This window comes from Oenanthe melanoleuca, chromosome 6, assembly GCF_029582105.1.
Source record: "Oenanthe melanoleuca isolate GR-GAL-2019-014 chromosome 6, OMel1.0, whole genome shotgun sequence".
Lineage (NCBI taxonomy): Eukaryota > Metazoa > Chordata > Aves > Passeriformes > Muscicapidae > Oenanthe > Oenanthe melanoleuca.
Genome location: NC_079340.1, coordinates 28,623,898 through 28,650,882, shown reverse-complemented (window position 1 = coordinate 28,650,882; position 26,985 = coordinate 28,623,898). Strand labels below are relative to the sequence as shown.

The 26,985-nt window shown below is 42.0% G+C and overlaps 1 protein-coding gene across 1 annotated transcript; it reads right to left on the bottom strand.

Annotated features, from left to right (window-relative positions):
• Positions 1-549: 549 nt before the first annotated feature.
• SLC18A2 (solute carrier family 18 member A2) lies at positions 550-26,985 on the bottom strand. The gene is made up of 15 exons (XM_056494792.1): positions 26,382-26,985; positions 24,278-24,629; positions 17,152-17,210; positions 15,039-15,122; positions 12,646-12,738; positions 12,155-12,244; positions 12,010-12,053; positions 11,875-11,935; positions 9,309-9,404; positions 6,475-6,553; positions 6,177-6,228; positions 5,704-5,767; positions 4,603-4,722; positions 3,919-4,052; positions 550-2,078 (listed from the first exon to the last, which is right to left on the bottom strand). The coding sequence occupies exons 1-15, from the start codon at positions 26,500-26,502 to the stop codon at positions 1,968-1,970; spliced, it is 1,560 nt and encodes a 519-aa protein (XP_056350767.1). The 5' UTR covers positions 26,503-26,985; the 3' UTR covers positions 550-1,967.

Sequence of the window (26,985 nt, the reverse complement as noted above, 5' to 3'; positions counted from 1 at the left end):
TCTCCTTGGGTCTCATACTCACGTTGCAGATTAATGCAAACTCCTCCTTAGTTTTGGTGTGCACAAAAATACAAAACCAAGCCATGAAGAAAGCCTTTCTGTGCTTTTAAAAACATGAGAATTGCTGTGTTTGAATTACATACTTGTGAATTCAAGAAATACACTGGTTGAGCAGCTGGCAAAAAGATGAACACGTCCTGTAATAATTTAGAATTCTTGCACTGGTATTTCAGTCTCAAATTTGATCAGATTAACCATTTGATGTTGACCAAAAGACTTCAGTGAAGGTAAGTAGAATAACATCTCTTGGGGCAAAGTTTCAAGTGTGCAAATCACAGTAAAATCTGAGTCTAATGTAAATAGTCACTGATCTGCACAATTTTTACTTACCTGCTGACAGTGAAGAATTCATCATATGACAGAATCTTGGTTTCTGAAGGAGCTCTGAGAAATTCTTTCCCAGCAGCTGAGACACCTGACAGCTTTCCCCACATTGGTAAAGCACACTGCATAAAGCAAATCATGAGGGGAGGTCGTTCTTTTTTAATTCTTTTTTCCACTTTATTACAACAGATCATGAACTTCTGTCAGATAACTTTATTTTGATGCGTTCTGAATGCATAATTATTGACAGAGCAATACTTGAAGTTTGATCCACTATATTTTTCATATTTTTTGACCATAGTATATACGCTTTACAAAACTATATGTAAACATAGTATCTATGCTGTAGTACATAAAACATCTGCAGTTACATGAGAGAAGGCACATAAAGATTTTCATTTTACAAATGAAATGATACACCATGGTTGAGAAGGACATTGGGATTGTTTTTAAAATGCTTTCTTTCCAAGTGTTTTTTTAAGTGCAGACAGGGACTGCCTAATACAATACTTCACCTGTATTGGACCTTGTCCCCAAAAGTTAAGAGAGATTGGCAACAAACTGGCTTTTTCTTCCATTTTTTTTAAGCAAAGAGTATATTTGAACTCATTTAAAAAAATAAATTGAATTTTTAGATATCTGTAAATGCATGTGAAAGAGTCATTTGAATTGCTCCAGTTGGCAGCTCGCTTTCAGTATATGGTAAGACTAAATACTCTAATACTGCAGCTTTTCCTAACCAGTCACTGAAGATGCAACTAAAAGTGAAATATGTTAAAAGATCCAAAAGATAGAAATATAAAAAGCATCCTCATGCTTTTACATGCCCTGTTAAGGGAAAGGAACAGTGCATGTTCATACTGACTTGTTCACCTGGTGGTGTTTGGGGGCTTCATATTGCACAGTTGCTTGATTAAAACTTTGTTAAATAGCAATAATAGCAATACACTCATCTGTTAACAACATGTTTTCCTCAACATTATTGGTTCAGGGAGAACTCAGTATTTAAACACACAAGTTGTGCCTCCTATTTAGTTTTTTATATATATATTATTATGACCTGAAGTTGATGAAAAAAGTGATAGTGCTGTCCACACTCTGAATTCCAGCTCCTTTCAATGCACTTACAAGGGTGTCCCTTAAAAGGATGTAAATTGGATAGGTTTTCTTTGAGGATTTCTTTTTTACATTTCCTATCCAATAAGAAAGACTCAAGTTTGACAGTAATCTATAACTTCAAATAAAATATTAAATACTGTCAAGGAGGTGAATTTAAAAACCAAATAGTTAAAATTCACATTTTATACAGATTAATACTTCACATTTAATAAAAAATAGAGTGTAATATTCAATAAAATTAAATACACAAGGAGTAACACTATACAAATGGTCTATAAAAGCTCTTTCCCCCCTGTAAGGTGGTTTGCACTCTGCTTTATAGTCATGGGCAATAAATAATATACCTTTGGTTTTTCTGACCATTTCACTATTAAATACAGTACAACTAAAACCTATTTCTGGATGAGATGTTCCACATGAACCACAGCATTTTGTACACCTAAATATGTTATATGGCTTTTCTGTTATTCATCACTTTCATATTCCTCCTCTTCTTCACCTATGGGGTAGGACTGGATGTTGTTCTGGGTGTACATTTTTGTTTTCACAGGACAGTTGTGATCCATGAGAATTGCCTGGAAGAAAAGAGAGTGTGAGTATTTCTGCTCAGCATCCAGCTGAGGCTGGGGCTGATCCACACAGCATGCACCACTCAGGGGTTCACCTCTCCTCCCTTGAGGCAGAGCCCACACTGATTGCAATTAGGGCAAATTGAGTCCACAGGTCTGTGTGAGGGGGCATCTTGGTGCTAAAGACATCTCTGGAAAATTTATATTTCCAGTATTGAGCCCAGGTATTACTGAAATACATCTACCTGCTCTCCAGATACAGTAGTTTACCCCTCCCATAATTAATTTCCATCTATTAAAACCTGGATGAATGGTCTAGAGGAGTCCTACTGCTTCAAGCCAATTCTCTTTTACTGCTTTTGTCCCCTTTTTCCATGCAGATCCTGAACAGCATAACTGAGAATAATGCCAAGAGTGGTGGTCCCAGTACTGTGCCTTGACACCCATGGCAAGCTAAAAGTGGTAATCATGGTAAGGGCCAGATAAAATACTAAATTCTCTGGGTTGAAATTTCCCAAGGAGTTTTGGAGCAGCTGTGCAGTCTTCTTATGCAGAGTGTAATTAAGTTTGGGGGTTAAAAATTATGCCAAGACCATAATTTTGGGACCCTCCTTTTGGCTCTCCTCCAACCTGAAAGAATTGGTACATCACTTTACAGCCATGAGCCACTTTGGGAACAGGAGCTCTTCTGCATTTAGAGGTGGCAGATGCTGGAAGGTGTTGGAGCCATGGGCAGAGATCCTGTCCTTTCAGGGGTTGTGATGTTAGAAATGAAACTGGCAGGGACCATGGAAGAACTTGACAAATTTTATATTGTCAGGAAAGAGCAGCTGATTTTTTTTTTTTCTTTTCTGTTCTTCAGCCTTATTTAATGTAAGAAATCCAAAACAAACTCAACCTGTGCAGTCAGCAAAGGTCATGACAAGGGATTAACTGGGATCTCTGGGATTCTGCAGTCCAAATACAAACAAAACAGAAGGTCTCTGGCCTCACATACACCATTATTTCAGCAAGATTCAATTTTCCACCTTCTGCCAGTACAAAGTGAGCAGCACAAGCAGCAGATGCTGTTCTAACCTTGCAGACATGTGCCACTGCAGAATATGACCATGACCATGCAAAATTAGTTTCTTTTCACCCAAATAAACAATCAGCATAACAACAACACTTTGGGCCCAGCTCAGCCTTTTTCAGGAAGAGTAAGGATGGAATGCTGGGTGGGCTAAACCTGCAGATGGTGACACTGTTCTTACACACCCTATAGTGGTGGGGAGCACTGGGTGCTCTAGAACATTAGGTCTTTAGCTAATTTATTTTTTTTTTAATTAAATTTTAAAAAAGAGAGAGAGAGAGACCAAAGCCCTGTGGTACAGATTGGACAAGAGAAGCCACTAGTTTGTAGGCATAAGAGAGCTGTGTGAAGGAAGGAGAAGGAGGAAAAAAGATTATTCAAAATAAACTGTTGAGAAGCATGGGAAAAAAACAGGTTGAGGCACACCAAGGAATAATTTGGTCTATTGGCCAATAGAGATCTGACTCTTCAAGGAAAAGAGAAATGAATTCTATACTGACTGCACCACAGCATATGCTGTTGGAGAGGAATGTCTGCAGGAGCCTGTTTTGTAAAAATCATATTTGTAACATCTAATTAATAAATGGTTTGCCTTTATACATCTTGGACATAAAAGAAGGGGGAGTTCATTCCAAAGTTAATGCCTGAGGGTGAAATAGAATGTGCTGGTCCCATTTTGAGGAAGTTAGAGGCAAAGGTGCAAATGTAAGTTATCATTTGTTTTTCAGTGAAAAAAACCCAAAAAAAATTAAAAAGAAACCAAGTTACCCTTACCATTTTCTCCTCTTTGGCAGGTGGACTTCGAAGGAAAAAGCACAGGGGAGCAAAGATGATATCCACAATTCCTATAATTGTCATGAGCCATGGGAATCCAATGGCCTTGGCAATGGCACCGCCAGCAGAGGGACCTTGTACAGATAAAAACCCTTTTCTGGAGATTCTCAGACACAAAATTTGCAGCTGTCACTTTAAACAATGGTAATTTTGTATACAAACCCCCCATCTTACAGATGGATTTGAGGAATGTAGAGACATGTTTGTAATTATCTCATAAAACTTTCCTGGCTCCTTGAGGAGCACATTCCTTGAGGAGATCAGAGATGTTCCTAAGGGCATCTGTGTCATGCTCTCAAGGAGGCAGGGGGTCAGAGGGGAGTTATTTCCCTCTCAGATCCTTGGAACACAGCTGTGGTGCTAGTTTAAATGTTCCAAGGTCTCTTTCCTCAGCATATCCCATTTGTTTAGTGCCTTCAGACACCTTTGAGCTTCTTACAGCTCATGAAGTGAGCACAGCACTGCTGCAGACACCAAACACAGTTTTCCCTGCCCTGATTCCTTGCAGAAAATAAGAACCTCCTCTCATAAAAACTGCAAGAACCACTGAGATCCACACCTGGCATTGTAGCAGATCCCCCTTTTCCTCACTGTGCTTTCCAGGCAGGGAGAGGCTGGACTCACCTATGGCAAAGCCCATGCAGAAGGCAACGTCAGCTATTGCATACACACTGCCATAGACTGAGACGTGGCGCAGGTCCACCAGGTAGCCCATGATTGGCATCATGGAGGAGTCCACCATCCCTGAAAAACAATTCCAGGAAAAGGCTGCCTTTTTCTGCCCCTTCTTTTAACATCTGGCTGGGCTGTGTGCTAGGAAGGGATGCAAAAGCAGCTACAAGACTGCTGGTTCATAACTAAGCAAAAGATTTGTGTAAAAACAGTCTGTGTTAGCTTTGGTTTTGTGGTCTTGGCTGTGTCTGGGGTCATTGTGGACATGTGGACACATGGCACCTGCCAGAGGACAGGAGAGATGTGAGTTTAGGATATATCCACCCTTCTCACCAACTGTCTGTGCAAAGCTCCCACCTCACATTATCTGCCAAGCAATTAGGGGAAAGTTATTAGGTGTGAGCTTACCTTGACTGAAAGGTAAAAAGACATTAGCCCCCAGTCAATCAAAATTATTTACAGTGTTTTTATTGTGTCTTTGGATATACACCCTCAGCACAGACAGCTCACAAAACTGCTGAGATACTGGGGATCTGAATTTGTGCCTGCGGTTTCTTTCCTCACCACACATCCCTCCTGTGAAGATGCCCCAGAATATTATTGAGCACTGCAAAGCAAGGCAGGGTCCCCACTGCAGCCTGCCTGGGCCAGTGAAAGGAAAATTCACACTCCTGACTTGAAGAGTACGTGTGTGTGAGCTGGGGAATTCCTCTTTATGTACAAAAATTTAAGGTTTTTTTTGGAAATGTCTATATAAATTCAGGAAAGAGTGTGGGTTTGGGGCAGTGCACAGCTTCATTTCTGTTCATTTCTACACTCATGGGCAGGTTGAAAGATCTGTTTATGTCGATGGAGCAATTCTGGGCAGGCTTGGGGGTCCAGCTTGTCTAAAGCAGCCTGGTTCAAACTCCCTAAGCACTGTCCCTTAATCCTTGCTCTGCCTGCCAGTTTGGGTCACAGCTCAGGCAACAAAACTGATTTTCTGTGGAATCTCATATAAAATAATTCTTACAGAAACAACAGATTGTAAGAACTCATTGCAAATTTTCTTACCTATGGCAAATCCAACTCCAAAAGTTGGTGCTATGAGCCCATAAATGTTTTTAGCAAAGGGGACCTAGAAAGGAAATATTGGGCAGTTAATTATGTCATGCTGCAGATGCTAATGAGGTTAGTTTCTTTTTTTTTCAGATAAAATCTCCAAGTATTAATGGCCCACAGATCTGAGAGTTTGATCCTTGTTCTGAGCTGTCATTTCAGACAACTGTGCCATTAAACCACTGACACAGTTACAATTATAAACTGCTGAGTGACAGCCCAACAGAGGAGCATGCTCCTCTCAGAGTCATCATTTCTAAAAATAATTGAAGCACTGAAACTGAAAAGCACTCAAGGCTCTGATCTGGAACCTATTAACCACACATTGTTTAATAACGTGTCATAAAACTCTCATGGGAAAAGTGCATATTTGAGGATGAGCACACAAACATCCACATGATTTAAAAGATGCATGATTGTCTACTTACACATAAAATACTTATTCCCACGATTAGCATCCCGAGCAAAGCACAAAGCCACCTATCAAAGGAGAAACATCACTCAGAGATGGGTGATAATGAGATATTAGAGCTGATCCTGAATGTTTCAAAGCCATGTCTGAAGCACTGAGCAAAACAGCAAAAGTAGCAATGCTCCAAAAAAAGCAATTTTGCTCCTATAGAACAAGCTTTTATAACTTCCACTATGAATAAACTGCCCTGGGAAACACTGGAAATGGTATATAGAGAGACTGGATGATGATCAGTATTTTTAAATTAAGCATACCTTCCAATTTTGTGTGCAAGTATCCCAAAAAGATTTGTCCCAATGAGATAAGAGATGCTAGCTGGGAGAAAAGCGACACCTGAAAAATATGAATGAGATGTTTTATCAGCAAGGACTTTAGTGAAGTGTTAGAAGAAACTAATAAATCCCAGACACTGCAATTTTGATCTGGACACATCTAATAGAGCCCAAAGAATCAAATATCCGGTTTGTTGCAGCCTTCCCATGAAATCTAAGGACATCATCTGTGCAATGCAGGAGCAACAGGATGCCTTTGAAAAGGGTTTTTCAGCATTAGATACAAGAACTGGTCTGGGAGAAGGGACAGAACAACAAAGAGCTAAAAGTTGATGTCTGACTACAATAAGTTTGGGATGGGTGAAGGAGAGCAGCTCTCCTGCAGTTGCTCAGCACATGCAGCCAGCCCAGGGAGCTCAGGCTGGGTGAATCCCCCAGGGCTGCTGGGCTTTTCCAGGTGACAGTCCCCATCTAAGCATGGGAATGCCATGGAGCTTCCTGCTCCAGGCAAGCCTGCAGTGCCTTGCTCAAGCACAGACTGAAGCATGTATCAATAATGTAATGGTAAAAAACCTTTAAAAATGGTATTGAAATGGTTTAGCCAACATATTTTTAATTTTTTTTTTAAATGATTACATATTGGTTTAAATAAAATAAAATAAAATTTTAAAAACTGTAGTAGCTTGCAGATAAGGACACCTGAGTAAATTCTGTCTCTCATTTCCCACCTCCATCTGGAAAAGCACATTGTTGGCACCAGCAATGTTTTCCTACCCCTGAGGTTGCCACAGCAGTGGCTGTATCTGGAGTAGATGGTGACAGCTCTGGTTTAAAAGGCAGTTATTGCAGTCTGTGCTGGAGGATTCATCCTCTCCTCACACAGAAGCCCCAGACAGGACCCAGCCAGAGATTTAGAAAGCAGCCACGACATCAGGGTGCACAATCCAACCATTGCCCTAATGTGTATTTGCTCCTCATCTTTCACCAGGGCAACACAGCTTTTCTCATTTCCTGCCTATCCATCTTCCTTCCCATCTCTCTGATATATTCATAAGAAAAAAAAACAGGAGGTAATTTTTAGCACAGCAATATCCTGTGATTAAAAACCTTGTGGGTCACAGTGGTGGTGCTGGGGAAAGATTTAATTTTAGCCTGTGTAGCCACAGCTACTTCAGTACTGCTTGGAGCTATCTGGTTATACCAAAGGGTCAGAGAGAGCAGACCTCAACAGCTGTAAAAGAGAAATAATACTGCAAAGCCTTGTTAAATAAGACTTGCACAGGTTGGTCTGTAAGCTGTGGTACTGAGGCAGAACCATCATTTTCTAGATAGGCTTTATGCACAGAAATATTCATTGGTCAAATCAAGGTTCTTTAGAGCCTCTTCAGATCATGCTTCAAACAGCTGGATTTCCAATTGCATAAGATAATAATTTGCTTAAAACCCTGCAGTTCAATTTACAATTTAAGAAGCTTAAAAATTTTCATTAATGCTGTCAAATCAAAGTGGAATGGAGTCACTTACTTGTATCATTAAAGGGTTAAATTAGTCCTAATTTAAAATGGATATTTTCCTTCTAGTAACCACTGTTCAATTAAGAGATTTGAAAAACTCATTTCTATTGCACTAGCAATAGGAAACTGGTGAGGGAGGTAGATAGTCAATATTTATTTTTCCCTTTTGAGGTTCAAAATACCTAAGCTGGCATGGTCATTCTGCTGTTTTACAGGCTAGAAGTTATTGCCAGATTCAGCAATTGCATCTGTGGCCACTCTGGATCTCAATGGCATTAATTAGAAATAAGGTTTGTGCTTTCTACAGGGTGTAGGGACACCTGCATTAACAGAGCAGGGATATCAGCTGGGCATCATTTTCATGAAGGATTTTCTTTTTCTTTCAAGCTATACACTGATATTAAAAAAATAACTTCATCACTAAATGAGAGCTAGATGAAGGCTGAGCATTCCCTACTTAAGAAGAGTCTAATTGACCTCACACTAGAATTTAATCCACTTTCTGGTGGCTTTTTCCTGCTCTTGCTCACCTCAAAGAGAAAGTTGCTGCCCCAGCTTTACTCTGGAGTGCAAATGGATACATGGGGCATGTTCCATGTTTGTTATGGGCTTGGCTTCCCAAAACTGTCCCTGCTAAAAGTCACAGTGAGGTCCAGGGTGGGGCTCCCCCTTGCTTTTTGTTGAAAGGGATGATTAAGTGACCACTAAAGGATGCCAAATACATCACTTCCAGGGGAAAGTGCTCCTCATGTGCTTGTGGCCACATTTGAGGCAGAAGTCCATCTCTGCTCCACGTGTCTCTGGAGCAGTCTGGAAGGAGGATGTGCTGCCCTGAACGTGCTTTGCTCCAGGCTCAGTGCACCTGCTGCACATCTCTGTGCCTGCTGCTTGGGCCAGCTCAAACTGGGAACTGAGCAGGGATTCCCTGCTGGGAAGAAGCCAAACAAACGAGTTCTGCAGCTCAACAAGCTCCTTGCAGCTGCCCTGGGCAGCACTCAGTGCCCAAGCAGTGCTGGGATTCCCCATGGAGCTGCATCAACCCAGTCCTGAGGCTGCCTGCAGCTGCTTTTTTCCTTTCAGTATGAGTGTGTCCCATTACAGAAGCCTTATTGCAATAACATCACCCCACTGGATTTTTCTTGCACACCAATTTGCAATTGCACAGGTTTAACACTGACACTTTACAGGTTGTAAAAAAAAAATTTAAAAATACCCCCCTGAAGCAAAGGATCTTTAACAAGACCAGAATTCAGGCATTCAATAGACAAAATGTAGAGATGCAAACAATATACTGTACTTTACCCAGCTGCCACTTTTTTGAGCACATGGTTTCCATCATCCAGATGGGTAAAGCTGGTTCAAGCATAGCAATAGCCATGTTTGCAAAACAGATTGATCCTTCAAGAAAGAAGGGGAGAGGGGAAAAAACAGTAGCAATTATTTCTTTCTACTATAAACAAAACAGCATACAAAGAATGGATGTTTTTACATAAAATATTACACTTTTTACAGCCCTATTTGTCATGCACCAGGTGGTGATTAACATTAAATAGAACACAGTGTAAAAATGACTGAACAATAACTTTTTATACGTTTCTATTCTCCTAGAAATTCCACAATAAAGGTTAAGCTACTTCATAATGTGAAAGTTTGCAGTGAGCTTGATGACATTTGGAAAGTTCATGAGGTCTGTTGTACAAATGATTAGCTAAACCTACAATCACTTGGTCTTTACCTGGTCTCCTGGGGCAACACCAGAGCCCTGTTGTGTAAGAGGCTCAGGCTCTGACCCTGTGCCATCTGAGAGATCATGCCTACAACACATGACAGGATGTGGAGGTCTTGATCCTAAAAATACCAAGATACAACCACAGGGATGTGTGTTCCCCACAAATGGGAATTTTCTCTGGAGATCCTACAGACAGCCAGGCTGTGCAGCAGACATGGGTTTGGCTTTGAGCTTGCACAGCCCTATGAATTTCAAATTCTTACAAATCTCTTTTGAATTCCTGGAGCTTTACTAACCCAGACACAAAGGACAACAAGTGGTGGGAGTGCTGGTTCAGCCTGGCCTGCCCTTCAGCTCAGCTCTGCCCTACAGCACTGCCTGCAGACCTGTGCTCATCTCTCCTCAGTGGGGCACTTCAGCTTTACTGGAGGGATTATGAAGCCCCATGGAATTTCTTTGGATTCCTTTCACACTTTCTCAAAAGACCCACAGGCACTCAAAGCTTAATGCAACAGGACATGTCCCTCTGCTAATCCCTTACAAAATGGCACTGCTGGAAGTGACAACCTCACACTTGTGTCACCATCTTGCTTCCTAATATTTACAATTTCAGGAAAATATTCTAGATTCTTCCAGTCATTTACTATACAAATTTTAGCTTTTTTTCTTTGGGTTTTTTTTTTTTTCCAGAGGTCAGAGAAACATTATTTCTCTTGGAAGGAATTCCTCAACATAAGGTTCAAAACCAAATGAGCACTGATGTCATTCTTTGCTCAGACCTGTCAGAATATATTAGACAGTGTATCCACAATTCCTAAAATGAACTTGCTGCCTAGCTGGCTCTCTCCCTTCCCCAGGCAAGGAGCAACACTCAGCACTGCTCTGCCCTAAAGAAAAAAGCCAACCTTTCCACTCGGGTGCAAACTCCCAGAGTGTCTGGGAGGAGCCCCAGCTAAACCCCTTGGGGCTCTTCCAAAAATCAGCCATGCTCAAACAGCATCCTGGATGCTGGAAAAATTTCAGGCTGCACAAATTTCAGCCAGAGGAAGCAGGACCATTCTAGCTGAGACAGCTTAAATAGAAAAGGATTTATTCTACTGTGAGCAAACCTCACAAAGGAAGGAGAAACAGGTGTGCTTGCACATGGTTGTGGCATCTAATTCTTGGGCCAGGAAGCATCACCAGGGGTTACCAAAGTACTCAGGGATATGGTGATAAAGGTACTTCAGATCCACAGAATGTGCCCCAAGAGAAAAGTGGGAGCCTGAGCTGGTAATCTGCAATCTCAGGGCAAAGCCCAAGACCCTGCTACCTCAGCAAAGCTTCCCCAAAAGAAAGTAAATCAGCACCTCTGACACAAACCAGGGCATTTGGCATTCAACCAAGCTCCAAGAATTTCTCAAGAAAAAGGGTTTGTATAACTAAAGTCAGAACTCAACCAAGTCACAGAGTTAAGGTTATGATAATTCCCTAAGATAGCAAGAAACAGAAAACTTACAGAAATGCCTGGAAGAATTGCTCTGTTGGACAAGCAACAAGTTAGGATGAAGAAACAGAACTGTGAAAATAATTATCTGTTTCCAGGTATTTTATCAACATTAGAAAGGGCCAGATTTAATTACAGACTTCAGAATAAACAATGTGCAATGTAAAAAAAACAAACTTCTCTTGAGACAGGAAGGACCATTAGACAAATGATATATATAATACCAAACACCATTCACCATTCCACCCAGACCTTTTCTGAAATACAATTCACACTCAAGAGACCAAACTCACTCCCTCTTCAAACAAAGTTCAATGTCATTCCCTGTGCCTGCCTGTGAGGCAATCCCTCACTCTGAAAGCTCTGCCCAAAGTCACTTGCCTCACAGGAAATTTCCTGGCCACATCTCATTGCCTCAGCAGGCACCTGCAAGTCATTTGTGGCCTTTCAGTTGGAAAAACACATTTATTTCACATTTTCTGCCTATTGTACTTCTACCGGTACATTCATCCTGTATTACCAACACATTTTTCAATCTTTATATAAAGTAAACCAGCAAATGACAATGCTGTTAAATCAGCTCAGCCAAGAGGTCAGGAATGCCATAAATGGGTGGTTTAAAGAAGGAAAAAAAAGGAAAAAAGGTGTGGTACCTGCTGCAATAATGATATATGGGTCTTTCAAAAGTGTCAGTAAAGGTGTCCCCTTCTGGCTCTGCAAAACAAAAGCTTGGGATTAGGAAAGGCAAAGTGACACCCATTCCTGCAGTGTTTTACCTTAATACTCACTTCTGCCTGTGTTCTGGAGGGCTGCAGAACAAGCAACTGAACAGCTGTGGAAAGAAATCAGTGCTGTAACATTCCTGCAGGAGGGGATGGATGGCAGAGCAGGAAAGGGGCTTCGGGGTGGGACTGACCCTGGGGATCTACTGACCTCCATCAAACAGAGCCAGGGCTGCCAGCACCAGGAAAGGAGAGCTCTTCCCCACAAACTCGTACATGACACTCCCAAAAGGGGGGCCCACTGCCAGGGAAAGGAAAGGACACAGCTGTGAAGGCTCTGATTCTGAACAAACCCCTGCGAGCGATCGGGCATCGTGCTGCTGGAAACAGCCACCACAAATCCAGCCTGGAAATCCCCACAAAGATCATTGATGATGACAGTAACCATATTCCTCATTCCCCAAAACACTCTGCAATGTAAACAAAACCCAAACATCTCAGAGATTACTGCTTGTCAGGTGTATCCACACAGGGAATGTCTGCTGTGGGAAAAGCTGTTCTTCACATGCACCATGAATCCAGTCTGGAGGCTGCACAGTCCATCACACCCAGTGAGACCCTTTGCTGCTTTCAGAGCAAGAACATGCTTTGGGATGGCTGGGGGATGGTTTCTTTTGCCAGCAGAGCCTCCAGCTCACTGACCTAACACTCCCATAGCCAGGCCTCCAAGTGCAATTCCCATGGCGTTGCCTCTCTCTTCATCATCCGTATAAACAGTGGCAAGCAGACCCATCCCTACAATTAAAAAATAAAAAAAATTTAAAAGAGACAAAACAAAAAAAAAAACACAACACAGAATTAGGCATCTGTGTGCTACAGTTTATGGTAATCATTTGCCACACCTACTAAACATTATACAGAAATGACCAAGTGTTTTTGTGTGTGTATACATTTCTACAGTCCTTCCCCATGGAATTATCTCCCAAGCAAAAATGGTTTTAGCAAAGTCCATGGTCCCCAGTCCATATTCTATTGTGCAATATTAGTCAGGTAATATAGTGATGCCCTTATTTTTCAGATTCTTTATTCATCTTTTTGTCACAGAGCTTTTAGATGATGCTTTCCCATGAGCAGAAACAAAGCTTTTGAAAGGTATTCACCATCATTTATTTATACTTGGGGACAAAGGCCTGGTGACCACTTAGCTCCAACTGTGGACAGTGATCTGGGCATGAGGTATTATGCAGAGCTGATTGCTTTGCAAATGAGTATTTCAAGTTCAGCATCAAAAAATTAAAGGATCCTTTTGACCTTTATATTCACATGCCTTATTTCTGCACTTGGTTATGAAGCTTCACTTCACAAAAGGAAACACGAAGCCCAATTTGCTTTTCTTTTGGTGGAGCACTCAGACACTGTAGACGTAAATGCTGCAGAAGAGTCCTTATAGAAATTAATAATTCTGTTTTCAAACCAAGATTTATATAGGACTCAGTAAATAAGGGCTGCAGCTACACAGAGAAGAAAGACAATACATTGCATGGTTGATCATTCAGTAAATACCATCCATCATGTGCATCAAAAGAGCAGAGGTCCTGTGTGGATTGCCATGTTTATTGAAAAGAGTGGATGACATCAAATTGTTTGCATGAACAGCTGGAGAGCTGTTAGAGAACTGCATTAGAATTCACAATGAATGTGGGATTTGGGGAAATACTCTGGAAAAAAAGGAGGGGGCAATGCAAAGACAGTAACACAAAGTCGTGCACATAGATAGGAATGATTGCACAAATGCAGGGGGGTAAATGAGTGGCAGCAATGGTACACAAAAATTCCTTTGCCTGGGAGATACATGATATATACTCCCTATAAGGAGTCAGAGCTTCTTCCCAGAGCTGGGTCAGGCCCTGGTGCAGCACAGGGAGAAATCTGGGGGTGCCTGGAGACCATTCAGAGAATGGGAACAAGGGTGAGCAAGGGCTCAGATCATCCACGAGGGACAGCTGCAGGACTTAAATTTAAAACCAGAGGATAAAACTGATGTGAGAGGTGACAACAGCCTTGCAATATGCAAGAGAGCCAGGAAGATAAAGAAACTGCTCTTTGTTTTCTCTGAAGGATGGGAAGCAGAAGTAAGTTCACATGGCAGCAAAGCCTTTGGATGAGACATCAGAAAAACCTTCCTGACCATAAAGGTGCTCAAGCACTGAGCTGGATGCTGGGGGCAGTGCTGGAGGCTCCTGAGCTCCTGCCTGACAAGTGTGCATGAGGAATGACAGGTATTAAGTTGATCCTGCCTTCAGGAAGGGGTGGACTAGATGGTCCCTTGGCCTTTTCTGCTCTTTTGTGTACATTGGCTGAGATAAAAGAAAATCTTGTGCTCACCTAAGAGCCCATAGCTCAAAGTGACCCCTTGCACAGGGACTGAGTAACAGCTGAAGAATAATTTTCATTCTGGCACACCTTCCCTTGGGAAAGCTTGAGTTACAACCTTAACCAATTTCAGTTCCTGCCATTGCAGAAAATTTTTCCAAGATTGAAATACTCAGCATGAACAAAACATATTTTCTCCAGCCTCAGCCTCAAGAATGATCAAATAATTTGGGCTGAAACCCAAACTGCATTTTACCTACTCATTTAAAAATGAGACACTTTTTTTGGAAATGTGGTGCAGATATACTGAGCCCAAACTGGCAGCCAGCATGGTAAGCCCTTGAAAACAACATTTTATAACAGAAATTTCTGTAACAGACAGAGCTGCTGTTCTAACTGTAATAAGTACCAACATAAGTTCCCAGTGACCTTTAAAATGGCTAAAAATGAATTTTAAATGTTGAAGACCCAGGTGCAGAAATCCCAGGGAGAGTGCAGTTCATTTAGTGCTCTACCTTGCAGCAACCCAAATACCAAGGAAGTCTTAAAAGACATTTGCTTTTGAGCTACTTGATATGAAAGAGACAGGAAAAAGCCCCAACAAAATATGAAATTGATTTCATTGAATATTTTTGTATTAATTATTGAGTATGCTGACAAAATTCAACTTTAAAAAATGTCTGAAAGTGATCTGCATTTTCCTCTATCATCTGTTCTCCTACCTGCCACAGAAGAACATGAGGAACCCACTCCTTGAAGGGACCTGGCAATAAATAGTAGTGCATAGCTTCCAGAGAAGGCAAACACTGCAGAAAAATCAAACAAAAACATACAAACAAACAAAAGAAACAAAAACAAAAAAAACCTGAGGTAATTTTTTAAATTAGGTTAACTCTAAGTAGGTTAAAAAGTTAGATTTCTTGAAACCATCACAAAAACTTCCTACAATTTAGCCAAGTGTTTACAGTGACTTTTGCCACTTTCAATGCTAACTGCATTATTGTCCTTTATTGCATTTAGATGTGTCAGTGCTGAATTGCTCTCAGGTGTCCAAGCCTCCAGGTAACACAGAATGCAAGAGCCCAAGCAGTTTTAACTAATTACTTAGGATTTGATTACATCTGCTCTGGTTCAGCTGCACACAGGAGGAGTAACAAGACTTTTTTTTTCCAGCCTCACCTCTCCATGCTGTTTCATTTAAGGCTGGAGCTCCAGGCAGGGAAGGCAGGATGTAACACACTCACCAATGTTTCCTCCAATAATGAGTGGGTGGGAGAGGTTCCCCTGCTGCTGCCAGCCCTGTTCCAGATGTGTGGAGCACAGCTGGCTGAAGGTGCAGGGAAGCCAGAATCCCCCATTCAAACCCTCCAGCAAGTTCCTTCTCCTCCCAATTATCAGAGAATGGACCTCTCTTTCTTTTCCCAAGGGATTTAACCCTGGCTTCCCCCTTTTGGGACAGAGCCCTGGGTGCTGCACTCAGCCTGGCTGAACTCCCCATCCACAGCCCTGGAAAACAGCAGTGTCCCAGAAACTCCCCACATCTCTGCTTGTAGGGCCCATGTCATTGCCAGTGTCATTCATTCTACACTATAAAGCTCTGTTTCAGCTCCCATCTGTTGGAATTTTGCTGGGCACGTTACAGCTGCAGGAAGATGTTATGCACCAATTAAACATGGGATCCATGGGCACTCCTCCCACCTGCCCTGAGGGTTTGAGCCTCTTGGGGCTTTTCACCACATTTTACAAAAATCCCTACTGTGTGGACACATAAAAATCAAGAAAAATAAAGGAGAAAAGGATTTCAGGGGATTAGCAGTTCTCTGTCACAAATTAGGCTCACTACTCTGATCCACATCCCAACCAGAATTTATCTGACATGCTCCTAAAACACAGAGTTGTCAGTGGCTCTAAGACCAGGTCATCTCTAGCACTTCAGTCCACCTGATGATACAGTTTTAAGATCATAGAATCACAGACTGTTTTGGGTTAGAAAAGACCTTAAAGATCAGCTGGCTCAAGCCCCTGCCATGGCCAGGGACACTTTCCACCACCCCAGGTTTCTCCAAGCCCTGTCCAGCCTGGCCTTGAGCACTTCCAGGGATGGGGCAGCCACACCTCCTCTCATTATTCTTTCTTTTATGTGCAGTGGACATGGAAAACTGTTTGTCCCCTTCTCTTTTTTTTTTTTTTTTTTTTGTCATAGGCTCTAATACATCTTACATCTGCCTTCTGAGGCAAAAACAGTTCTTTCACCAATCCTCACAGGCTTCTAATGAGCCTTGATGTTCTCTGTACTCTTTCTGTCTGGACCACAGCTTTAAATGTCAGGCCAAAACCAAACATAAAACAGCAGCTGAAGCCTTATCAATGCCATTAGAGCAGGCAAATTATCTCAGCTGACTTGCAGGCTGTGCTCCTGTTTGCACATCCACAGTGATGTTTAGCAACACTGTTGACTCACACTCCACTCATGAGCCACTGCAGCCTCACAATCCCTCTGATAAACCCCCATGATATCTGCTGGTTCAGGGCCTTGCAAGACATGGCTGTCCATTTAAAACTGCCTGAGCACTGCTCCAGATCAGAAAAACCTGAAAGATTCAGCTAAGAGACCCTCTGAGGTGGGATGAAGAGCTGTGATTCCCTAGAGCACGTTCCCAAGAGAGCACTTGTTCAATCTCATCAACATGGAGCTGGCTCCCTTAAATTTTCCTTGGAAATTAGTAAAGACACCATGAAAATACACCAACAAGAGGAATTGCTAGTGACAATTATCATGGACCATTTATTTAAAAGTTGTGCCTGGGCCAGATCAAATAAGATGTGGACACTTACTGATTGTTGAAACAAACATGATGCAGAAGCCAGCAAACAGTGGAATCTGGTAGCCTATTCTGGAAAACACAAGGAATATTCACATTTTTGAGGTTTTGAGTTAGTCTTACACGAGTTCACACATCACACAAACTCAACCTATAGTTTCTTGATCAGCTTTGAACTATTTATTGTGGCCCACATGGCCATATTTATCCACATTACAATTTTTTTTTTCATCTGACAGAATAGACTTCATATCTGAAATCCCTGGAAGAAATCCTTCTCATGTTTACCCTGATTGCCCTCTTCTCATTCTACCCTAATTGTTCGCAATAAAACCCCTCTGGGCTCCAGAGGTTGCCAGAGAAATGCCAAGGGAAGATTTCCCTGAGTGTGCTGAACTTTGAAATACCCCAGCTGTGTTTCAATGCTCATCTGTTTCCATCCTCATTAGACAATGATTGTGATGAGACATAGTCAAGCCAATGGCTTTTTTACTGGAAAAATTTGTCATCATCTTTTCTGGGAGTTTTGCCTCAGGAGCACTGGAAGAGTCCCAAAGAGCCTGAGAATAATACTTGTGCTTTCCATGGGTTTAGGAGTAGAGATGGAGCTGATCAAAGCTTTCTTCATCAGCCCATTTCTTCATTAGGACTCTGAACAGCCTGTAGAAATGCTTGGTTGCTCCAATAATTTTTAAGTTTCCAGGAAATAAAGAATTTCCTGTCTGGGAAGCAAATAAATTTTTGGAGCAGATAAAACTGAAAGTTCAACCAAAAAATCACTATATATTTTTTTTTCATGCTGTTAAAATCTGCTCTAGAGTAAAAACATAGGTAGCTCTGAAGACAGTGTGCATATTCTATCCAGCACACTTTGTTCACAGCTTCATTTTATGTAGGGCTGTGCATCTCAAATGTATTTGCCAGGACATTATTTAATGGCCAAATTCTTCAACACGCTTTTCCGAGGAGTACTCTCAAAGGATTTCAGTTTCCAGTGATTTGACAGTGTTGTGCATTTAAATGAGCAGTATTGGCTAAAGCAGGTCCATCAAATAATGGAAGGGTCAATAATGGCCCTTTTAATAACAGTATTCATGACACAGGCAAATCAAAATAATTATTCTAAGCTTTGTTTTTGTATTAATATTTTTATACAATCAAGGACTTCAATACTGGAAAACTCCCTAGAGTGCAGAGCTCAATGTTCATTGTTTGTCCCATTCTTGTGATTGAAATAAATTGAGCTTTCACATGTTTTTTTGCCTCAAATCATCACTGCATTAAAATATGATAAAAACACAGTGCACAGATTCTCCTAGTTGAAATGGGTGTTGTAAATATCCAGCAGAGACTGGTTATTCATGGGCTACTTACCTGAATTGGTGTCTCTAAAGCAAATAAAATCCCTGTCACAAAATTCCCCTGTGGCCTCAGGATAATAACTTTAATCTCCCAGCACCTTCATACATGATATAGAAAAGAGCAATACCTTCTTGTCTGCTTTATTCAAACTGAATGATTTTTTCTAAGCCAGCCTTTCCCTTGCTGTGTGTGTAACAGATGTTACACAATGGGATGCTGGTCTCCACTGGTGTTTCCATGTACATGAGGAAATAAAAAATTACCTCTTGCCAACTTCTTACCTGCCTCAGACCTGAAGTGAACAGGCCAAGAGAGTTTGATCATAATTGCTTTGATTTTGAGTTTTTCAATTAAACAAAGTACTAATAGGAGTGCAGACAAAAAAAAAAATAAAAAAAATAAAATAAAATAAACCCTGCAGGTATGGATACTGCTGGGGGTGAGCATTACAGATTTCTCTGAGGTATGAAAGCAGAAGGTGAATGTCCTTATGACTTTTCCCACTGCAAATTAAAGTAGGGCTGGGTCTGTCAAGGCCATCCCAGATGTATCTAGGATGGGCACTGTGGGGGAGAATTCTGCTTTCAGTACAGACAAGCAGTTCACATACTTGACACAGGGCCTATGAGATAGCAAATTGCTTCTGCTACAAGTGCATTGAAATAATATTCATTTACATGGAAAGAAATGCCATCCAAGTTGGCTCCCACATTCACATCTTCACCATTACATCAGGGACATGAGCTGTGAGATCTTCCATAAACATTCACAAATTAAACACATAGCAGCTCTATCATACTGAATAAAGGAGATTTCAACTCTTCCAATAGGTTTCCTACACCTGGGAACTTTCTGGTGGTTGAAGGCAGGAAGAAAACAAATATTTTGTAAGTCACTTCTAGTGTTCAGTGTAATGCTGTTCATGCATTGCTGTTAAAATGCTGTAGATACTATTCTTCCTTTTCCTTGGACAAACAGGGCCACAGCAAGGTGGAAAGTGACACATAACAGAAGGTGAGAGTTAAACAGGTCCTTATAATACTCTGGAAGGACAGCACTGCCCAGAGCACCCCCACAATGTGGAGATGCACAGTCCTGGAGTGCTGCCCCTGCATGGGATTGCTGAACCTCTAGAAGCCATGGTTGGGCTTTCTCAGGGGACAGTCTTGCCCTCATCCAGCTGACATTTACTTAGATATGCAGATTGTCCTTTCCTGGGCAATCTCAACAAACCCTGCCTCTCAGCAAACCCTGCTCCTCCTGAAATAGCAGCAATAATTAGTTGGCAGTTGTGCTGCCACAAATGTCTGATCTGCAGCTGCATTCCCTGCTCTGTTCTGCAGATGTTAGAGAGCCCAGACTGGGAGGTTTTGCTGAACAAGGGCACTATACAACATAAATAATCATAAAAAAGAGAGGCACCACCTGTAACAGCCAATTCAGGGGCTCTGTCCCTCGGTCCTGGGCCATTCATGTTCTTGCCATGTGAAAACAGTGAATATGCAGTTTTTCCTCAGCCATGACATAGCACTCTCCACCACAATTACCTCTGCATTTTGCTCCTCTGCATGTATGCAACACCAAAGAATATTACAGCCTGTCTTCACTCTTATTTTTTTCTTGTTACTGTGGCCAAGCATATAATTTTCTTGGGCACTTTCAAAACTCTCCAAACAATATTGAAGCAGAGTCCAGCATGTCTCACCAAGGCTACTTACAGCTAAAAGTGCTTATTAAGAGTACTTCTGATTTCTGGAAAAGTCTGAGTCACTGCTTGAAGGAGGGAAAGGAGAGGCTGCCACTGATGGAGAATACCCAAATGAACTCCAGTCCCTGTTCCAGATAGTAGGGCTCTCAGGAAATTATATGTACCCATTAACAAGATTATTCTAGAATAAGACAAGAGATTGTTGGTTCTGTGCAGCAGCACAACAAAGGTTACATTGACCAGGTGAGCAGCTGTGGATTATTAGAGCCTAATCATCAATTACAGTGCTGCAAATCCACTGATTCCAACCTTGCTGTTCCACAGCTCCATGTGAGCACCCCTTGCTGGCTCTGTCCTGCCTGGCACTCTGGCTCTCTTCTTCACTGCCAGTGAAGGCTGGGGAGGATTTTGGCAAGAATATGTTCCTCAAGGTCCTGAACCAGTGAGCCATTGAATATGTGTGGAGTTACAAAAGAACATGTAGGGTCAGCAGAGACAGGGCTGGAGCACAGGGAAGGCAGAGGGACACAGTGACCTGCAGAACTGCTCACTTCAATCTCCTGCCAACACCTGAAAGAAAAGCTCACACAGGAACTGAACTGTAAATATGTGGTTACAAATGTTATTTATTCCTCAGCTTTCTTTTTTCTGTGTTTTTTGGGCATGAAACATTGTGCTCCCAGCTGCTCTCTCTGTTTCATGCAAAGGAGTTCAAACCTTTAGCCAGGATTGTGTCAAATTGACGGTGATGATGAAAATAGCTAAACAATTTTTTAATGGTTTTTGAGGCTGATATGAATAAGGACAAGGCTAAAACTACATATTTTTTTTTCAGACTGGTAAAAAAAAAAGGGAGCACAGAGGGCAGAGCTCGGGTGGTTGAGGGGTTGGCACAGCTGGGCTCAGCCTGGTGCCCAGGGCTTGGTGAGAGTTTGAAACAAGCAGTGGAGTCAATCAGAGAATCACAGAAAGGTTTGGGTTGGAAGGGAACTTAGACCCCATTTCCTTCCAACCCCCTGCTATGGGCAGAGACTCCTTCCACTGTCCCAGGTTGCTCAGAGCCCCATCCAGCCTGTCCTTGAGCACCTGCAGGGATGGGGCAGCAACACCATCCCAGACAAACCAGTTGGTTATTAAAGGCAGCCTTTTGCCCAGTCTCTTCACTGGACAGCTTGAGGCAGAGCCTTCACTCTCCCCCTGCCAGTGCATCCTCCTCACAAGGAGCCCTGTGCCTGGTGCTGTGCTTTGTGTATGGTTTCTCTCCAATTTCACTACCAGGAAAGAGATAATGTGCTCCTGACCCCAAAATGTTATCATCTCTGCCCTGAAACTGTGCCAAGGAGGGAAATGTGTTGTTGACTTCCCATGGCAAAGCCGTCACCAGTGTTTGCTCTGCTAGGGCTTTGTTAGGGCAGAGGGAACTTGCATTGTTTCAGGAATTGCAAACCTGTTCTCTGAGCCAGGTGTTCTTGGTGTTCCATGAAAAGAGCTGGGCTTTAAATAAGAAATGTTTTTTTGCAGAACACGCTCCTTGAATGAAACCAATTCTGAAATTTGTTTTGGAAAATCAAGCCTTGGAAAACAAGCCTCCAAAACTTTCAAAAAACCTAAAAATAGTTATTATTTGCACAGACTCATATGAGTAGAACATCACTGCACTCAAAGCCAGTGTCTGGTGAAAACCAGCACTTGGCTAAAATTCTAAACCACTCTTGAACAGTTACATTTGATTGAAAAAAAAAAAAATCACTGTCCACAGTGTGCTACTCATTTGGAAAAAAAAACTTACTGGGCATCTTAACCAACTGTGCACCCTAATCTTGAGACAAGCAACCATTTCTCCTTAAGCTTTGATATGTAGCTGGAATTTTGTAGAAATAATAAAGGCAAAAAGCTTAACAGTAAAGAAAAAGCTTATCAGTGGTAAGGAAGAGTCTTTCTAATGAGAACTCAGGTATTTTCTGTTTGATTTATACAATCACAAGTTTTAGCTGATCATTGTTATTAGAAATTGTCAGCTTATGAGGGGGAAGGTATCCAAAAACTTCTACAGTTAATTGATAAATGTGTTAACTATTATTTCCTGCTAAACTTTTCTCAGGAGAAAGGCAGATACCAGTCCAAGACACAAATAATACATGAAAGAAAAGCAGTGAACCCTGAATCTAATTTAGGGGCACTCTGCCATTAAGGCACTCCTTCAGCTGTGTGAGGGAACAGTTTGTCATGTGGGATGCTGGGATGACGTGTTTTCCCTTGTTTTTCCTTCTCACACTCATTGGGCATGGGAGCAAACCTGCCCCTGTGCCTGCAGTCACACACCCTGCCCCAGGCAAAAACCTGTAGGATGTTCCCAGGAGGAAACCTCAGCTCCCAGCACTAAAACTCACACTGGTGTGGTGCCAGCCCTGCCCCTAACAGGAACGGGAGATGCTGCAAGAACATCTCCTGCCTCATTGCCAGAGCCAGGGATGCCCCAGGCACGTCCCAGGAGTGGCTCCAGGGCAGAGGTGTGACCACACACCTTCCTCCTGGCTTGGCAGGCTCTGGAAATGGTGGTGCCAACAGCAAAAGAGCAAATATCAATAGGGCAACGATTAAGGCAGTTAGGAAAATCTAGCAGCACATCCAAAGAACTATTATAAAAACTTATTATTTGATGTTATGTTAATTTACCTGCAGAGGAGCTGTGATATCCTCACTGAACAATACAGGTAAGAAAAATCCTTCTCAACTTGCAGCAATATTAGTGCAAAAGTAATTTTGTGGTGGCTTACTTCTGTCTGTGTAGGTGATGTGTATTGGTGATAAGGGGAAATGAGAGAAATGAAACTGTCTCTCTCATTTAAAGCTTTTGTGTTTAGATCAGTTGCACAGATCAAACACAGGTTTGAATACATAACATTTGAGTCCAAATGCTGCTTAGCCCTCAGCTGGATATTTTTTATTAGATTGAAAGGAAACACTCAGATTCTCTTCTCTCTCTGTATATATATATACTGTAGGCATTGGAGTGTGTTGGTTGTTTTAAATATTGCCACCTATGATGGACATTGCTTAAACAAAAGTGTTCTACAAGTACAGATTTCTGCAGCATATTATTTTCTGCAAGGAATAATTCTCTATGAAAACAGCTTATATAAGAAATATGCAGATCAGTGACCTGACTCAATAGAATTTGGAGTTCATTTCCTGCAGATTGATCTCACAGTCTGTTTGGGAGGACTGAAGCTGCTTCTTTGGGAGGCAGTTACACAAAATGCTAACAAGGAAATCAAATTAATTATTAGCATTTAAAAATTTAAATTATATTATATATAATTTTTAATCTTCATGTAAACATCATCAGTACTTGGATTTGGAGAGGGGTTTTAAGTCTTTGATATCTGTGTCTGTAAGCTTGATCCTGGCTCAAATAAATTTTCTATAAAGTCTCATTTAAACATATTTGGTTCAAGACATCATGTATTTGCAAGAATTTAGAGGGAGCAATTAGAAAGCTGGGCAGAGCCATGTACTGATGGGAATGTGGGACCCACTGAACCTGGTGATGGCATCAGCAAAGCTGGGCATTTGTCACTTTTCACAGAAGTCCACACAAATTTCCCACTGATTCTCACCTCAGACAAATCCAAACCATCACACACCAAATCTCACCAAGAGCTGCTCATCCCAGTGAGAGCAGGGAAGGGATCAGAACCCTGCCTGCAGTTTCAATATCATCTTTGCCTAATGTGGGTGCCACAGGAATATTGACAGTCCACAATCTTTGTGAATTCTACATTGCAGCGACTTTTGTTCTCCTGTAACTATAAGGGAGATATTTCAACAGCAAATCAGCAAAGGTTTTATAAAAACCCAAGGTCTCAGGAGCTGGGGGAAAAGTGGCTGATGTGCAGCTGCTCTGGAAAGGGTGTAGGTGTTTAGAAGTGTCCACCAAATGTATTTCACTAAAATATTCCTCCAGAAAAAGCAAGAAGGCAGTAAGCCAGGGCCAAGAGAGAATTAAGAACAACCTGGGCTAATCCATCAGTGTGAAAAGCTCAGGGATGGGGCAGCAGCAACCTACCTGTTTGTCAGGGGCCCTATGAAGGGGTTGGTCATCAGCTGCACTGTTGCCTTTGAAGCAAACAAGAGACCCACTCTGACATTCTCATTCAGCAGCTCCTTGTCATCCTTGGGGCAGTCAGAGGGGGAAGGAGTCACAGTGACAACCATTTGCTCAGTCTGGGTCTGATGCAGCTCTCCAGGCTGTGTCTTGTCAGATTCATTTCCAGTGACCATGGTGGAATTGTCATAGTAGGAGAAGATGCTCTGAAAATGGTCCATGGTTGCTGAGGGTAGGTTAGGCTTGGTAGTCTGGATTTCTGTGGCATTTTTCTCGTGTTCGATGCTGTAAAGGTAACTGGGAATTATTGGCACTGGAAAAACAAATAGAATACATTGGCATCTTATTGTCAGGTTATTTGTAAATGGAATCACTGAGTTGTCTTGCTTGCTTTGCCTTGGTCAGTAAATACAAGGTTTTCCGACAGAGCACATGCTGAAACACAGAACTGAAAGAGAAATTTGCTCATGGGAAAAAAACACACCCATAACTCAGAAGTGCAGTTTAAAACAAAAAGTTAATTTATGTTATTCTTTATTTTTTGCCAGTTTTCATAAGATTTCCATAAGGTTTTCTATATTTACATCATTAAGCAAAATATTAGAAGTATCAAAACTCATGTCTGAAGCCTTTTTGTTGCACAAGTCCTTTTATTAAAAAAGCATGAATAATGAAAAGAGCATTGGAATTATTATTTAGCCAAATTTTAAAAATAGAATAAAAAACATTTCTAAAATAAACCACAAAAATATTGATAGGTACCAGCCATAAGAAGGAAAAAAAGTAACAGACCTATATCAAGGAATCAAAACTAATATGTTGATATTTGCATGTCTCATTATTTTAAAATTTACATTCAAAAGATCATCCAAAAGGAACCATGTTTACATGTTTTAGGATCTTAGCTGCAATTTAATTGCATTAATATGTATCTCAGACATTAGGATTTCAGAGTTTGTAAAAACAGATGTCAGGTTCATTCATTTTAATACAAGTGACAGAATAACCCCTTCCCATCTTGCATTTCGTCCTGAAAAAGCCCAGCCTTTCAAATCTGCAAACTATAATAATTTCTAGGGCTTCTAGCATACATATTAGTAAGCAAGTTATTAAATATTAATAATTTTATAAGGAAGTATATTTATGTAAATAAAAAATTCCAAAATCAATTTGCAAAAAATAGATATTTTTTAACTAAGGTCTGCCTGGTGGCATCAACTTTTAAGATGAAACCACTGCAAGAAATTCAGGAGTTTGAGTCTGCAGCATCACCTGAGAGCTGGCTGTGCACAGATTGAGTGACTTCCAGGAGACCCATGTGCATTCATGTGTGTTTGTGTGCACATTCCTGAGCCACTGGTTTCTCTGGCCATTTGCTTTCAATTCATATAAACGTTTGAATATGAGGAGTTCTAAGTCTACCCGTGAAAAATATTCAATTGTTTTATTTGAGTAGATTTCTGAATCTTGATACTGTGCCACTGAAGCCATTAAAAGTTGTATCTTAGACTTTGATCAAAACTTGTATTATTTTATTAAGCTAACTCATGGAAGTGCTTTTCTTAAAAGTGACTTCAGATAGTTTTCTTATTAACCTATCATTTTAAGACCAATGTGGGGGAAACAGAAAATATCACAAGGAAACAGGCATCTCCAATGTTATCTAGCCTGTTGTTTCAGTTGCATGACCACAGGAGAAAAAAACGGTGATGAGCTAAAAATACTGTTATCTGTCGTTCTATGAAGTATTAGTGGCGTTTAGCAGGAAAAAGAGGGGAAAAAAGAGAGAGAAAGAGAGAAAAAGGAGTTATTAAGACCTTTTTATACCATTCCTTATCTGGCAATTAATATGGAAATAAAGCAAGACTTTGATGTCCACGGCGGCGCGTTTGCAATGCCTGGAATATAATTCATGGTTACAAACAAAAACAAATTAATCAGCGTTTGAAAACGTTGGTTTTGAGAGCATTAGCCGGGGAGCACATCTGCCGCCGGAGATCATCCCTGGCAGGAGCCGGGGCAGCGAAAGGAGCCCGAGCCCGTTTTATTCTTTGGTTTTACCTACCGACCACGGTGAGCAGCATGTTGTCCAGCAGCAGCGCGATGAAGACGATGAGCAGGATGAGTTTGCGGGACTGGCGGCTCTCCCGCAGCCAGCGGAGCAGCCCCAGCTCGCCCCAAGCCATGGTCCGGCCCGGCCAAGGCCACTCGGAGGCGGGGACAGAACGGGGACAGAACGGGGACAGAACGGGGACAGCCCGGGGACAGAACGGGGACAGAACGGGGACAGAACGGGGACACGGAGAGGGATACCGGAGGACACGGGCAGGACACGGACAGGGACAGGACAGGACAGGAGCGGAGATACGGGCAGGGACAGGGCAGGACAAGGGCAGGGACAGGGCAGGACAAGGGCAGGGACCTGCGGGGACACGGGCAGGGACACGGGCTCCAGCCCAGCCCCGCTCCGCGCTGCGCTCCCGGCCCCGCCGCTCGCTACCAGGAGAGGAGGAGCGGCAGGAGGAGCAGAGGAAAGGAAAGGAAAGGAAAGGAGAGGAGAGGAGAGGAGAGGAGAGGGGGCGGCACCTCTGTCCCCGTGTGAGCCCGGGGAGAGCTGCGGGGGCTCCGCTCCTCTGCCCTCTCTGCCCTCCCCGCTCCGTGCCCCCACC

Excerpts from the sequence above, each read along its gene's own strand:
- SLC18A2 (XM_056494792.1), bottom strand. The coding sequence starts at position 26,502 with ATGGCTTGGGGCGAGCTGGGGCTGCTCCGCTGGCTGCGGGAGAGCCGC. Across the intron at positions 17,211-24,277 it reads ATAGGGCCCCTGACAAACAG|AATAGGCTACCAGATTCCAC; the intron begins GTAGGTTGCTGC and ends TGTGTTTTCCAG. Across the intron at positions 4,723-5,703 it reads TGGAGTTGGATTTGCCATAG|GGATGGTGGACTCCTCCATG; the intron begins GTAAGAAAATTT and ends ATTGTTTTTCAG.